Below are 16158 nucleotides of genomic sequence, written 5' to 3'. Positions count from 1 at the left end.
ACTCTATACTTTAACAGAGAATATAATAATAATAAATATTTAAAAAATAAAAATATGAAAAACACCCAAAACAATCAATTTGTTTGATGATGTAATTATCAAATAACTAAAAATCATAATCAAACCTAAAAAAGAGAAAATTAAACTACATAATACAGTCTGCAATTTCAGACATTTTCAATGACACATAAAATCTCATATGAGATTTTGCTCTTACCTATAATGTTACCAGAAAAAATGAAATCTATTCCACATTTTTATTATATTGAATGAATAATATTACCTAATGTATATATCTTTACATCCTAAAGAATAATGTACAAAACATGATGGTATTTAAAAATACTTTTCAGCATCTTGCAAAGTAAATTTATTAAAAGCAAACACACAGACAAATATTTAAGAAATACAATTTCAGAATTTCAAACAGAATATGAAAATGCAAAATAGGCAGTGTAAAAGAGAGTGTATTCTTACACAATGGAGAAACTGCTTAGAAATTCACATTTTATTAAAGTGTCAGAGCTTTACTGAACGTTTTGCAGAAAAGTCCTAACACACAGATGACAAGCTAAGTGATTGACTTTTGAGTCAAATTTATAAAGCCAAAATGACACTGATAAAAGATTTTTAATCAGTAGTTTCAGATTTTCAGAGTCTGCCAGTCCTCACTGGAATATTTATCCCTCCTGACCTGTGAACACACCAGAACAATCATGAATTAAATAAAATAAATAAAATTAAATGCTGTAAATTACCACAAAAGTTCCCCACAATATTTGTTGACTTTCATGCTTTTGTGTTTTGTATTAATAGTAATAAAAACAGCCTAGAACATAATAAAATGCTGGCACACATGCTTTAAAACACGCTTCTGTAAATTATGACTAAATATCCTTCTGTTACTGGACCCCTATAATAACATAGTAAACAGCTAACCAGGGCCTCTAAACAACTGTCATTCAGCATTATCATTCCTATTACTCACACATTAGTGCCCATGCTCGTTGCAGTTTTTTTCTTATAAGGACAGAAACATTCAGTTCATATTTATTGTAATTACATCAACAAATCATTTCTGCATTTCAGAGGCCACACACTGGTAAATGAACTGTAATGATAACTATAGGATTAACATATTTAGGACATCAGACATCAAAAGGGTATGATTTGTGCAGTACAACTGTAGATTATGTCACATTACACAGCGCAGCGCAGAACAATGGTTAACCTCAGGCCAGTCTGAAGGAGAAAGCTGTTTATTTGCATGGGTGGAAAAAATAAGACTCATACATCTTGACAAATAGCAGGCATTTATACATCATGCCTGAAGGCAACACGCAACCTTACTCTGATAGAATTTATCCCAGAATTTATTTCCTTTTTTTAATGTAAGATGAGTTGTAAATATTTGAAAAAAATAAATAAAAATATTTTTATAAATATATTTGATAAAATATATCAAATATACTTGATAAAAATAATAAATAAAAAAAATTAATCTTTTTTTTTCATTGGCCACAGATTATGTAAAGAATAAAGGAGTCTTGTTAATAGCACAGAAATTTTTGATTGTTTATACCTTTTTCCTCTGCTGTCTCCTTGTACTTGAGCTGTCCGAAATGTAACGCCAGGCTTCCCATATTCTGATGGCTTACTCAGAGAGCTGCTGCGGTCATGGGCAAAGGGATGTTGGGGGCCCGTGCAAAAATCAGCTACAGCAAAACAGGGGTTACTCACACATTGTCATAAAACTGACACAAGGGATATGCAAGACTTACTTAACCACATAGTGATGATATACATCGGCAAAATGGAGAAATGTGTTAAAAGCAAAAAAATCTTGTGGATATCATAAATGACTGGAAAATTAAAGAACAAAATGAAAGTGACACTGCAGTGCACTCATTCACAGAAATTCATTAAATGAAATAACAGTGACATGTTAGGGCACTATTTTTCATAGTATGTAAAGTCATACTTTAATAATATATTTAACATTTATTTTGAGTCTCTATAATTCCTTAATGGAAATAATGAATGAAAATGTAAAGAAAAAGATTGCAGCAAATATTCATACTTGTAAGTTGATTTGTGATTTGTTCTTCTCCATCATCTAATTTCTTCTTTGCGTCTTTAGAGGCTTTCCAGTTGACTAAAAACTGCCTAGACAGTTCATTTATTTGTTTTCCATCAAGATCCTCTAAATACCAAGAAAAAACATACAGTTTCTGTGTATCATTTCACTAAATAATTATAGAAAATTCATAAACAGTACAAAAATAACTGTTATTGAAATAACTGTAAAATGCCAAATATCATTAAAATGTTATTAAAAATGATAAATAAAATAAACACTTAAAATAATACAATAAATGAAAAGAATAAAAAATAATTAAATTGCACAATGAAGTCCAAAAACGGCATTCATGATTTATTCAGAAGGTCAGTGATTCTTTCAAAATAAATGACGTTAAATGACTCCATATTGGGGCTGTCAAATCAATTAATCACATCCAAAATAAAATAAATATTTCCTTGTTGTGTGTGTGTGTGTGTGTGTATATATATATATATATATATATATATATATATATATATATGCATACAGTATGTGTGTGTATTTATATATAGACACATAAATTGTGTAAACAAAAACTTTTATTTTGGATACGATTAATCGCGATTGATCGATTTGACAGCCCTACTCATCACAACTTAGCGATGCTATTTCTCACCTAGAATTTTGCAGGCAGTTATTAGTCTGTCCCTGTATTTAGGTTTGTGACACACAGGATTTCTATTCAGATCCAGTAGCCGCAGTTGAGACCACTGGCTGAACACTGTCTCTAATTCCTGAAAGCATGAATAAAGGCATAACATTTTACTTTTAATCAGTATAAAATAAAATAATTAGTAGACACAGTAAATGACTATCATCTTCTCCAAACTTTCCAAAAAAGTAGTTGCATGCCGGAAAAATCCTGCAACACTAAAGAGATTTTGCAGGTTTAACAGAAGATGTGCATGGTTAAAAATGATCAGGGCATTATATTTATGACTTAAGAAGCCACAAGCATAAAAAAACAAAAAAATTCAGAGGGTAAAAAGTATAAACAAGACATCAGCTTGTTTTAATAAATACTGTCACTTGGACTGCGTGACTAACAAGTTCCCCTGGGCAGTAGTCCTCAAGCATGTTGTCTGCAGTGTATGTTTATCTAAGGACACATTAATCCAGGCTGGAAATATGAATACTCTCTGGACACGCTCTGATTGTTCATTGCCTTCCTGTCTCAACTAAAGTGCTTCCACTTTTCAGTCCGCGTGCAATCAGCTCTAGCGGGACCCCAGCGAGCCGCGCGCTCTCAAGCTTTGATAAATGATCGTGTCAGGTCTGTCACTCTGAGGGCTTGGCTGGGAACTTCCCAGCGCCAAATTGCCCTCCCATGCGCGGGAGTGCTGAATGCACTCCTGACTGGGCTCTTTCCAGCCCCACACTGGGTTAATGATGGCCAGTTATGAACCTGTATTTGACCAGCGCTTCGATCCCTATCTGCACCGTCTGGCCGTGCGCCACTAACAGCCTCTGCAGTACCCATTTGTCACTCGGCTGACTGCCTGTCATAATCTATTTTAAAAATCCATAATGTTTCCTCTGGAATTGGACCAAACTGTGTAAGGGAGGAATTGATCCTTTGGGTGCTGTCGTCGCTGAATCAATAGTGGCAAAGAGGTTGTATATATTAAAGGAGATATCTGCTAAACATGAAAGCTTCCTCTGACACATGGATCACTATTATCGGTGGCAGTTGCTGAGATTGTCTTCTGAGCTGTTGGACAAAGTTACCAAGCTGCTTTTCTACAGAGGCGTTGGGAAAGTGTTCCTTCACCATTTTTTTTAGTCACTAAATGTGTGATATCAATAGGCTGGAAAATCCCTTTTCCAGAAAAGGTTACTTTTCAGCTTTAGTTTCACTAAATGTTTGGCTCAAATGGGTTTTTAATACAAGGCTGAAGTTTTAAGGGGCACTCGGTGTATTTCAGAGGAAAATCAGTTCACTAAGGAAGGAGGAAAACTTGTGCTTGTTTAAATTGTCAGCAGAAGCTGTCCCTGGAGACCGGCCCGCTGATTTGTTGAATAATTCTGACCCTGTGCAAGTCTGGAGACTGTTGGAAGGATTTGTAGGATTAGGTTTTGCACTGGTCTGCCTCTATCCTTCATAGGAACATACAACTTTGTCATGTCTAAAAAGAACAAAAATTCTTAATAAGTGTCTTTTTTATGAAAAAAAAAAATCATATTTACCAGTATGTCCTGTAGCTGGTTATCGGTAGCGTAAAGATGGGTCAGTTTTCGGAGAGGGGCCAAGTCCCATATTTCATCAATGTTATTTTTGCTGATATTTACAATGCACAGAGTTTCCTGAAATAATTCAATATTAATATAATTAATAATGCACTTTAAATTTAAAACCAGTCCCACTTCTGGTGAGCCAATGAAGATTTCACTGTGTTCGTAAAAGGAGAGCATTTAGGAATCTCCTGGCAAGGAAAAAATTGGGTGCACTTACACTTGCAATTTCATTAATTATCAAAATAAACAAAATTCCCAACTTTTCGGTTTGTTTTCCCATAGCCAGGGCGGTAAACACTCGCTGTTGATCTGTCAGACAAGGAGGCAGCCACAGAGACCTCTTTTACCCTGATAAAATTTTGCACAGAACTGCTTTGATACACATCTTGGTCCACGAGTCCTACGTCTCTCATCTGTTTCTGACAGCAAACTCTCAGGACATAGTGCTATATCAGTCTAAATATAAAGTGCACTAGATTGTAGATACCATGAAGCGCCCTCTGTAAGGCTTTTCACTGAGGTGAATGTTAAAGCAATGAGCTACTCACAGAGAGGCTAGAAATGGAACGGGGGTCAAAGACCAGCTTTTCTCCACGGGGTAGTTTCTGACCTTCCACATGCAGCTCCTTCAGGCTTTTCAGCTCATCTAATCCCTCCACCACAGTGATGCTGTTACCTCCCAAGAAACTCAATTATAGAAACATTAGTAGTTAATCGTAGTTAACGGTAACATTCATGGCCTTTTAGTAGTGCTGTATGTATATTTTCAATGGAAAATATTAACATCACAGTTCAAACTGCAATGCAAGCAGGAATTAATTAATATGCTTGTACTATCATATACTTACAGTTTGGAGAGCTTATGTAGAGATGAGAGGTTCTCTATGCAAGAGATATTGTTATTTTGCATATATAAGTGTGTAAGGTTTGAGGCGAATCCCAAATTGCAGATTTGTGATATTTGGTTGTCATATAGATACAGGACTGTGAGGTTTCTGCACATTGATAGATCATCCTACAAGATAAAAAGGGGAAAAATAATCAGTAAACAAACTACTAAAAAGTTTTTTTAAATTAGTCTCTTATGCTTACCCAAGGCTGTGTTTATTTGATCAAAAATACAGTAATAAATATAATATTCTGAAATATTATTACAATTTAAAATAACTGTATTCTGTTTTAAAATAGATATATAATATAGAAATCATTCTTATTCATTAGAAGTCCTTTATAAATCATTCTTAATCAAATTCTTATTATTATCAATGTTGAAAACAGTTTATTTTTTTGTGGAAACTGTGATACATTTTAAAGATTCTTTGATGAATATAATTTTACCGTCACTTTTGATCAACTTAATGCATATATGCTGGATAAAAACATTAAATTCTTTCAAAAAAACATTTGAATTGTATTGTAATATTTAATGGAAACTAGAATATTAAATGGAATTTTAATATGTTTGAACTAAAAACTTACAATGTCTTCTATACTTCTGTTTGAGAAGTTGAGATGGGTCAGTTTCTTCAGATACTGCTGGAGAGATTCGCTTCTGCAGGCTTTTGAGAAATTGTTTGATTTTGCGATCAGATGCACTGTTAGACGGACCATAATGACTGAGTGTGCAAAAATATCACAGGATAGATTTCTCTTCTCCAGCACAGCATGTCAAGGGAAGAGGAAGATTTATGAGAAAACACTAAAGCAATGCATATAAAAACATAATCGAATACATTTTAAAGCACTGACCTCTAAATATGTTTCTATATAGATTTTAATCAGAATGTCTTTAAATAGGGTTTAAAGGTATAATTGATGAGGTGACCATTATTTCTTTGATGATATGTACTTTAGAGACAGCATAGTCAATTGACCCTTAAACCTTTGTCAAAATACATATTTTTGAATAGTGGGAACCCGGGGCCAAAGGTGAAATAGACATGTGACCTGACCTAAGATTAGCATAAAGGGAGATCTGTTCTCCCCCTTAAAAACAACAACAAAAAAACAACACAATCCAATCATTTTGAGATTTCCATTGTCTGTAAGCTTGACCCTGCACATCTGCAATGCTGTATTATATAAAACCAATCCAGACTTACAGTAACACCTTACCAGAAAGGCCTCCTTGGAAAGACCTTGGATGATATTTTACTCCAAATGCTTTCTATATTGTCTCGTCAACCAACCACAGACATTGAACACTAGGACAGAAGTAAAGGGAATACATACATCAACACATGACAGCAGGTCGGTTTTACACTTGATCTCAGAGCAGCAGACTATGGGGAGATGACATGGAGAGCCTCTTAAAATCAATAACTTTCTGTGGTTAAACTCCAGGGAACTGGATGGAGACAGCAGTTTGCCAATCATAACAATATACTGCAGTATATTTAACAATGTATTGGAAATTTACGCTCTTATTACTTATAAACAAAGACAAGCAAATTAGGATACTGTTGGCATACAGTTATAACCGCAAACAGAAAAGGCACCTATGAACAGCTGATAATGTAAAAATAAAATGAAACAGCATTGCATCTTACCTTAACCCACAAATCCTACACATTTACTGTCGTCAGCGATGAACGCAAAGTGTTTTGATGCTGTAAAGTCTTTTCTCTTGTCGGCTTTGTTTAGGAAGTGAGAGCTGATGTTGCCATGGGGACGAGACGCGAGCGCAAGGGCAGCTTGCACGCGCCAGAATTGTTTCGAAGCGCAGTTCAAAATGCGGCATGACGCATTCTCGACAGAAATGGTACAACGTTTTGAATTGTTTTAAGTTGATTTTGATTTTTAGAAGTTTTTGTTTACCGGTTTTATTGTTGTGTGTTAAATGTTTGTGTTTTTTTTTACTGATGTTGTTAAAAGTCATTTGTTCTACTAGCTACTAAGCTTTAGTAGACAAATTAATTCAAGATACTAGCGCATGTGTTTGTGACCAATAATTTAAGGAATTAAAGTTTAAAATTAATTAAAGGAATAACACAAATGACCGACCAGTCTTTTTTACACATGCCTATACCTGTTATTTGGCTGAAAAAAGAGACAGAGAGAAAAGCCAAATATATTATTTTAATTATTATGATTAATAATTTAATTATAATAATAATTATTATATTTTATTTTAAATGGTTCATGCAAAAATTAAAGTTTTCCAAAATTTTACTTGTTCTCTCATCGAATTTGTGGATTTTGGCCTGAAGTTGTGACGAGAGAGTGTTTTTGCTCTTGTGATGATGACCACCGTTTTATTCCATAGAGGATTAGATTAAATAAATCATAAATTCAGCCAAAAATGTTTATTTACCATCAGGTCATTCAAAATGTGGATGAGCTTTTTTCTTAATCAGAACAAATTTGGAGACATTTAGCATAACATCACTTGCTCACATATGGATCCTCTGCAGTGAATGGGTGCCGTCAGAATTACAATCCAAACAGCTGATAAAAACATCACAATAAGCCACATGACTTCCATCCATTAATTAACATTTTGTGGAAATCTGTATGTTTTTAACAAACAATTTTTTGTTGTTGTTGCTTTTATTAGGACAGGACAGTATGTAGACAGGAAGTGAAGTGGGAGAGAGAGATAGAGGGGGTCTGGATTGGGAAAGGTCTGCGAGCCAGGACTCGAACTCGGGATGCCCGAAGTGCAATAGTGCTATGTATCGGCACACTCCCCACAAGGTTATTGGCGCCAGTTAAAAAAATTATAAAATGAAGAGATTAAATTACACACTTAAATAAAACTACATGTGTGCAGAGGATTGAAGAGAGAAAGACAATTGTTGGAAAATAAAAACTAGGATTAAACCAAAACCTCGGGCCACCCTTGAGGCTTAAAGTAGACAAGACCCTTAAGCATTTACATGTTGAAATCAGAAACCATGTTTATCAACTTCAGCTGGTAGAACCACACATTTCCCCAAATTTGCAACCTCAAACTGCTGCACCTAATAATGCAGATCAGTTCTAGAGAAGTGCAGTGGCTTCGGTGGACTGAGCCACTGCGGTGACCCATGTATTGTTATATACTGTGGAGGAATGTGCTTCCTGAGACTCAGTGACTTGTCTCCATTTATGTATGCAGAATACTTGGCAGAAAGGAAATGTTGCTTTGGTTGGTTTAGGGACGCAGAGGGGGAGTTCTGCCCTTTTCGAACTCTCCTCTGGGGCATTGAACACATTTCACCTCCTCACGACCATGCTTGTTGAGATTATTATAGTCCAAGGAAAACATCAGTGCTACCAAATAGCTTGAGGTCATTGGTCCCAAAGGCTAGTTTAACATTAGCCTTGTAATCAATAGCCACTGCCCATTATTTGTGCTCATCACTCAGATATATTCACTTAATCACATATCTATCATAGCTCATAATACATATTATTTTAAAACATTTTCTCTGGGTTCAGCAAATGAAGTGGAATTCCAAGTAATTTTAGAAGACTCTTGCTAATAGAAAACATACTTTGAAATTGAGTTAATGGATTTCACTGATGTTAGTTCACTCATGGAAAACATAATATACTTAGGCTTAGTTATATCTCATCTCATTTATACCCTTCTGCTCTTTCTTCTTTACTGCAAGTATTAAAAATGTTCATCTGGTGATGATTATAAGCTTCATTTGTAATTCCAATGGGTGAAATACAGAACATATGCATAGGATTATTTTGATGACTATGATTTTAAAGGATTAGTTCATGCAAAAATAAAAAAATTCTAAAAATGTACTCACTCTTAGGCCACCAAATTTGTGGATTTTGGCCTGAAGTTATAGCGAGAATGTATTTGCTTGTGATGACGACCAGTGTTTTATTCCATAAAGGATTAAATTAATTAAAGGAATAGTTCAGCCAGGAATTTAGCATAACATCACTTTCTCACCAATGGATCCTCTGCAGTGAATGGGTGCCGTCAGAATTAAAGTCCAAACAGCTGATAAAAACACCACAATAATCAACAAATAATCCACACGACTCCAGTCCATCAATTTGTGGAAATATGCATGTTTTTAACAAACAAATCCATCATTAAGACTTTTTTTATTTTTTTCCCCACATTATTAATTTTCAGTCTGGAGTGGATTACTTGTGTTGTGATGTTTTTATCAGCTGTTTGAACTCTCATTCTGCCGGCACCCATTCACTTAAGATGATCCACTGGTGAACAAGTGATGTAAGGCTAAATTTCTCTAAATCTGTTTCTTATGAACAAACAAACTACATTTTGGATGGCCTGATGATGAATACATTTTCAATAAATTACATTTTTTGGCTGAACTATTCCTTTAATTAATTCAGTACTCTATGGAATAAAAAATTGGACGTCATCACAAGAGCAAAAAACACACTCTCGCTACAACTTCAAGCCAAAATCTACAAATTGCATAGTGCATAATTGAACAGACTCAGATGCTTTCCGGAACATAACAGAAAATCTTAAAATTAGCACAATGATGTGGGGTACAAAAACGTGCATGAATACGAAGTCAGCACTGTTGTCTGTAAGAAAATGCAGGCACGTGTGTGTGCATGAAACCACACGGGCGTTGAGTGTCTGCAGCGATAAAGAGCAGACATGCAGGGCTGAATAGACTCCACTGTATCGAGCTCCTGTTTCTGTGATGCATCAGTGACAGGCCACAGCGGAACGCTCAGAATCCTGAAGGATTGTGTACAACACAGAGACAACCTGCACAGGGTCGTCCTGACAGATGCGCTGCGGCCATGCCAAGCTGTGTTTATCTTTGGGCTGTTGAGTTTGTTATTCCATTATGTAATGCTATGACTGGCAAATATGAAAATGACCTCTTGTGGAGCACTGTGGTTTTTGTTAAATATAATGTTGAATACTGCTGTTACAGTTCCCAACACAAGCTGTGGGAAATGGGAATGGTGCTGTACCGTGTTACACACTGAACCCAGAGGAGAATATATTTCAAATGTCGAAGCACTAAGGAAAACTCATTTGTCTTGATCTGAAGGACAGCTTTGACGATGAGCTGGGTGAGTTATAATTTTAGACGAGACTTTAGCAGTTAATGTGATAAAATACATTTTTTAAATATATTTGAAAAAAATGGCAAGTAAATTAAGATGAAGCAAAAAACACCTAATGTCTGTCAATGAATCAACCCGAACAGCATTTATTTCTGTTTAAACAAATGATAAATGATGCAAACATTTCTACAGGAGAATTCCTTTGAATCTTTCAAAGCAGAATCGTAACGAAAGAACACATAACTAAGCAAACACTGCATGTGAAGTCATCTAACTTCAGTTCCTTCCAAGTTTAGTTGGAAGATGTGTTCACTTGATTGAAGAGTTTATCTTTGATAACCTGGGACATCAAACCATGAATTGCTTCAATGGTTGTCTTGCAGCTGAAAAGCAAAGAAAGATGTTAGCTCATGTTTTTATCCAAATGTGTCAAAGTCTAAAAGTGGGGTCCCTTGCACCTAAACAGACAATTAAGTCAACTATGAGCTCACACAAAATAAATATAAATAAATGTTAAATAAAATAAATAGATGAATAATCTTTTAAGAAAAAGAATAAAAATAGAAAAGAATAAAAGTCAGTATTCTATTCTCAATACCCAAAAAAAAAAAAATTTTTACCCCCAATCAATGAATTAATCAATCAAATAAACAATAAATACATAAATAAATAATCTTTAAAATTGGAAAAAGCAAAAAAAAAAAAAAAAAAAAAAAAAAAAAAAAATATATATATTTTTATAGTTTTTATATAAAGTTTGATCATTCCAAAAGTCTAAACCAAAAAAACATTTTTAAAATCATATCAAGCAAAAAAGGAAAGCACATATGACCTCACACAAAATAAATATAAATAAATATGAAATCAATATTCTATTCTCAGTACTCAAATGATACAAATGTAACCCTCCTTTAAACCCTTTTTTTTTTTTTTTTACTAAAAATAATGAGAAAAGCAAAACATTGTTTTACATTTATTCCTGTAGTTTTATGCATTTATTTGTTTTTATTTGCTCAAAAGTCTTAAACAAAAATAACATCTTTAACATTTTTATTTAATAATAAAAAAATCAACCAGGAAATAAAAATAAACTTATAGCTTTATTTATAACTGTGATTGTTTATAAAGCACTCAGAATTTTTAGTGTGCATGACATTTGGAAATAAATAAACTGGCCTTTGCTTGTTTGTTTATTTCCTCTTATCATAACTGAAAAATATTATGAAAGGAAAAATTTTAATCTGTATTGATAGGGGTCAAATTACCTGTCACGTGTTGCCTTTGCGAGTTTGTCCTCAGATTTCCTATCATGAGTATCTAAGCCCAACATGAAACTGCCTCGTCCCAGCTGAGCTTCTGCCTGCTCGAGCTTCTCAGACAAGTCAAACACCTGTCCAGTGGTGTAGTCTGCATTCTGAAGGAACAAGAGCCATTAACACCACCATTCCACTTGCTCTAGGTTAATGCACAATTTCACAACAATACTTAAACCTTCACAGCATGCATTCCACTGATGGTCAATTAAGCAGGTTGTTGAATTGTTTGTTGAAGCCTCCTGAATGAAGTCTCAAACGTTTGCAGAAGGTGAGGTTGTACACTGCTCAGACGAGGATTCATAATAAAGACAGACTCAGTGACTTAAGGTCTCAGTCTGTGGTGACAGCGTAATCACTGACAACACTTCTTCCTTGGCGAAGCAAGCTGCTTTTGACAAGTAGTCAATTTATCTCTAACAGAGCTCTGAGGCTGCTGTTTAGATAGTCTACAGCCCATTGAAAGTGTTTAACAAAGCTCATGACAGAATGTCATAGTCAACAATGACAAGCTTTCAAAACTAATAGGTAGGGAAACAAAAGCAGCAGCTACAAATATTAATCATGCGCACAAGTTGTCAACAAACCCCTGTCATTTTATTAATCTCCAGCACAAAAAATACTTGTACCCTTCAGAATCCAAAACATTTTAAGGATGATAAAGTTAACAATTATGTTAATATTTTAATATGAACAAGAGATAAGATATAGAGATAACAATACAATAACAAAATAAGGTTATACACTTTTAATAGCCCTCATGCTGTGTTCTGCTAGTTAATGTTATTGCATTGGACTAAATTTGTGCTTATTTTGCTCATTTAGGGTTTAACAACTTGCTAACATTTTTTTTTTTTTTTTGCATAATATTTATCAATTTTTTCCACTTTAGTGTCCCCAGTCAACAATTACAGGCCTATATAAAAATGCTTATAAATATCTTGTTACGCTATGACCAAATATTGAATTCAATCTCTTTATCAACTGGTTTTCTTTTGAGTGTAACTGTTTTGTATTTCTTTTCAGAACTGACTTCTTTGATCTTGAAGTGTATAGAATGAGTAAATAACATCAGAAAGATCCATAAATAATGCTTTTTTCACTCAAAAACTGTTTTCAATCAGTGCGGATATTACATGTAGTCTCTCAATTCATGTAAAAACATGAAACCTGAATGCAGTATAATTATAAAACAATTAGTAAAGTATTTTTCGATGAGTATAGCACAGAAAATACCTAAGCTAAGTTCAATGAACCTATAATCAGTCAGTTCTAAAAAATAAACAAATAAAAAACCTGTGCTAACTGCATAATGAGAGATTTATAAGGAATGTCCAGGAACACCAAATTAGGTGAAACTGTTTTGAGCACAAGCACAAGAGTTAAATAAATCTAAAATTACGCAAGATTTCTGCACAAATTGCTATATGAAATACAATAATGTCACGCCAATAAAAGACAGTACTTACTGTCAGAAGGCTGGAGGAGCTCAAAGTGTTGACCCAGTACTTATTCCACAACAGCTCTAGGAGTTTGCGGTCCAGGGAAGACTTAAAATAAGACACTTCTAAAGCATAGTACCTAAAAGCACAAAACAGTTTATGGTAAATTTCCAATATTTTAAAGCCAAGTCAATAAAATGAAATCAGTATCCAAGTATAAATAAGTGCATAAAAAAGCTTACTGTTTGCAGTGCACTCCAAAGTCCTCAATCTTGTTAAGTGGTATCGTTTGGTATTCAGACGGACCTTCATCTGGAGGCTTGTAACCCTAGCATTAAAATCAAACTCATATAAATGAATAGACACATAAATATGAAATACTAGATGGTTACTGAAAAATGTTCCTACCTTTGGATATGTCCTGAATGCTCCAAGATTGACCTTCCCTGCGGATATAGTCCTTGTGGGATCAATCTGAGAAGGATGAAAAATTACAAGGACCGTAATAAGCAAAACAGTTCAGTCATATATAACAAATAAAAACACTGAGCTGCCAGTTTAGCAAGTGAAAGTTATGAGCACCAGCTCGCTATTTGCCCTCAGCACAAAATAAGCAATAGCAGCGAAGGGTAAACTGTATAATGTATTCAGTTACAAAGCCAACAGCCATTAATCAGACACCTCGACAAAAATGTCACCAAACTCATTTGTATTTTGGGGGTCAATTACGGATCACTGATATTACTGAATTTAAACTGATACTTTAACAATTTCGTAGCTGGGCTATTTTTCCCCTCTGTCTTTAGAGATTGATGGTAACAGGGTTTAGAGAGGACTTTGCAAAATCGGCCCTAATGCAAAATAAGCAACCAGTTTAACATTTTCACCAGCTCTTACCACTACTGCGACAAAAGGCTCTTGAAACTGTTGGTTAAGCATCTGAGTGCTGACATCTATGCCTGAAAGCCAGCAGCCGTATCCAGGATGACTGTGGTACCATCCAATGGCATTCTCCAACCGCCCCACCTAAATGAATTCATTCAAATGATGAGCCTCAGAATTACAAATATATCATCATATGCTGGTCATCATGACATTAATGGGGAGCTCATGCATAATTTGTCTATGAATGTATAAAGTGTATATTTTAGTTCATATGACTGTTCATGGTTTACTTTTAAATTACCTTTTTTAAATGGTCTTTTTGTGATGGTTTTTTTTTTAAGTGTGATTTTGTCATGTTTTGTCATTTTGTGAAATGTGTGTGTAATAATTCTAAAAGTATTAGTAAAATATTTTAGATGACTACAGCATACCACACCAAGATGCAGCATACACAATACTTGTTTATTTTAGTTCCTGTGACCGTTTACCTCTTACTTTACGATATTTACTATTTTTAAATCACCTTTTTGCCTTCAATAATTAATTTTAAATTGTTAATATGATAAATATTCTATATTTTGTTTTTTTTTATTTTAGATTTTAAAAAATTTGTAGAAATTATAGAAGTACAAGTAAAATATTTTTAGATGAGTATACCATATAGCACAAAAATGCAGCATACATAATTTGCGTATATTGTGATTTCTGTGAATAATCACCATTTATTAATTATTTTAAATCACACTTGCGCTTTTATTGATTTATTTTAAATGGTACTGTGATGTGATACAGTTTTAGACGTGCATATATTCCATGTAGTCTCTCAATTAACATTAGATTTGTTTTATTTTAAATGGTACTGTGATGTGATACAGACTTATTTACTAATTTTAAAAAACTTATTTTTTAAAAATTACTTATTTTTCGATAAGTATCATATATATATATATATATATATATATATATATATATATATATATATATATATATATATATATATATATATAATGCATGTAGTAGCACACTGCACCAAAGAAAAACTCAAGATTCAGCATATGCAATGAACCTAAAGCTGTGGATACTAACATATTTAAAAACAATGTGTGGGTTTGTTCTTATTATTTGCCTAATATGAATTTTAGACAATGCATATGGGTGAGTGTACCTGTTTAGCATTCTCTATATAAGCAGCCATGTATTCATAGGCAGCAGCCTGAGCATTGACCCGCGTTTCAGTGCCCTCCACGGGTAGAGCGAAGCTGTCCATGATGATCATGGTCTCTCCATCCACCTTCCCCAGCATTAGTCCCATCACCTCTAGGTTTCCTCCAGATCGGGCATGCATCACCATCTTCAACAGTGCCAATGCTGATATCTTGCAGTATTTAAAATAATGATGGCTGTAAACAACAAAAGCAGTATGGAGAACTGTTCCAGATGAAACCAGTTGGGGAATTTTGTAGAGGGATATTTTGGTATGTTGTGGTGGAATTAATTCGTATGGAGTGGTAAACTTACTCGAATCTCTTGTTGTTGTTTTTTATCATACTTGTATATTTCATCAATACTCTGAACTTCCTGCATGCTGTTTGACAGCTCCCATGTTTTCATCGCTATGCTACTGCCAGCCATAGCTAGAGTCGGGTTTTACGTCCGGATTAACTATAACGATGTATGTTCAATACTACTTGCAGTTTACGAGATTTGAAATACTAAATAATATCGCAAAGCGTTTAGTTTATCTAGAATTTTAAACGCAGCGTTTAGCAATCATTCACAAAGCTCTTCTGTATCCCTTTACTGACCAACTCTCAGACCTGAGTGAAGCTACTAGCAACCAAACACTATGCTAAGGAATTATATTAGTGTCAAAATAAAAGTCTCAAAGTAATTCGACAGTACTTATGGTTGTTAAATTCGCTTTTCTCTGCTTATTAAGGTTTCCTTTTATTCATGAATTAATGGTTTATTATGTCTGTTTTTAAATCATAGTTTTTTTTAGTTTCTTTATTTTATGTTTGCTTTTTACGTTTCTACGCTTACATTTCTTTTATTTTGTAATCTCTCGTTTGGTACATTTGAACTACTCAGTTGATGCTCTTTAGCGTTCTGCTGAAGGTGTTTGTACAGTATCATTTTTGTCTTTTGA

At 34.1% G+C, this 16158-nt stretch overlaps 2 protein-coding genes across 8 annotated transcripts; both read right to left on the bottom strand.

Moving 5' to 3' along the window:
• Nucleotides 1-355: 355 nt before the first annotated feature.
• On the bottom strand, nucleotides 356-7048 carry ppp1r42 (protein phosphatase 1, regulatory subunit 42). Of its 7 annotated transcripts, none has more exons than XM_042752260.1 (10): nucleotides 6907-7048; nucleotides 6460-6561; nucleotides 5837-6010; nucleotides 5206-5372; nucleotides 4906-5044; nucleotides 4310-4426; nucleotides 2739-2856; nucleotides 2081-2203; nucleotides 1583-1715; nucleotides 356-694 (listed from the first exon to the last, which is right to left on the bottom strand). In XM_042752260.1, the coding sequence occupies exons 3-10, from the start codon at nucleotides 5966-5968 to the stop codon at nucleotides 652-654; spliced, it is 972 nt and encodes a 323-aa protein (XP_042608194.1). In that variant the 5' UTR covers nucleotides 5969-6010; nucleotides 6460-6561; nucleotides 6907-7048; the 3' UTR covers nucleotides 356-651. The 7 variants fall into 7 exon arrangements, with proteins under 7 accessions (XP_042608194.1, XP_042608193.1, XP_042608195.1 ...); XM_042752259.1 differs by having other exon boundaries at nucleotides 6473-6561; XM_042752261.1 differs by having other exon boundaries at nucleotides 5837-6007; nucleotides 6473-6561.
• Nucleotides 7049-10485: 3437 nt separating this feature from the next.
• Nucleotides 10486-15858, bottom strand: LOC109085767 (COP9 signalosome complex subunit 5-like). The gene is made up of 8 exons (XM_042752066.1): nucleotides 15515-15858; nucleotides 15175-15419; nucleotides 14022-14150; nucleotides 13533-13598; nucleotides 13367-13452; nucleotides 13152-13263; nucleotides 11635-11783; nucleotides 10486-10752 (listed from the first exon to the last, which is right to left on the bottom strand). Exons 1-8 carry the CDS (start codon nucleotides 15639-15641, stop codon nucleotides 10662-10664), a joined length of 1005 nt encoding a protein of 334 aa, XP_042608000.1. The 5' UTR covers nucleotides 15642-15858; the 3' UTR covers nucleotides 10486-10661.
• Nucleotides 15859-16158: the final 300 nt, after the last annotated feature.

The sequence above is a fragment of the Cyprinus carpio genome, chromosome B24, assembly GCF_018340385.1.
Source record: "Cyprinus carpio isolate SPL01 chromosome B24, ASM1834038v1, whole genome shotgun sequence".
Lineage (NCBI taxonomy): Eukaryota > Metazoa > Chordata > Actinopteri > Cypriniformes > Cyprinidae > Cyprinus > Cyprinus carpio.
The sequence above is the reverse complement of the archived record's forward strand: the minus strand, read 5'-3'. Positions and strand labels throughout refer to the sequence as shown.

Bases quoted from the DNA above. Each gene is read 5' to 3' on its own strand.
- LOC109085767 (XM_042752066.1), bottom strand. From the start codon at position 15,641: ATGGCTGGCAGTAGCATAGCGATGAAAACATGGGAGCTGTCAAACAGC. The intron at 14,151-15,174 runs GTACACTCACCC...GAATTCATTTAG, and splicing joins ATATAGAGAATGCTAAACAG to GTGGGGCGGTTGGAGAATGC. The intron at 13,453-13,532 runs GTAGGAACATTT...TTTTAATGCTAG, and splicing joins CATTCAGGACATATCCAAAG to GGTTACAAGCCTCCAGATGA.
- ppp1r42 (XM_042752256.1), bottom strand. From the start codon at position 6,733: ATGATTGGCAAACTGCTGTCTCCATCCAGTTCCCTGGAGTTTAACCAC. The intron at 4,427-4,905 runs GTGAGTAGCTCA...GAATTATTTCAG, and splicing joins GTTCCATTTCTAGCCTCTCT to GAAACTCTGTGCATTGTAAA. The intron at 2,204-2,738 runs GTGAGAAATAGC...CTTGGTATTTAG, and splicing joins AACTGCCTGCAAAATTCTAG to AGGATCTTGATGGAAAACAA.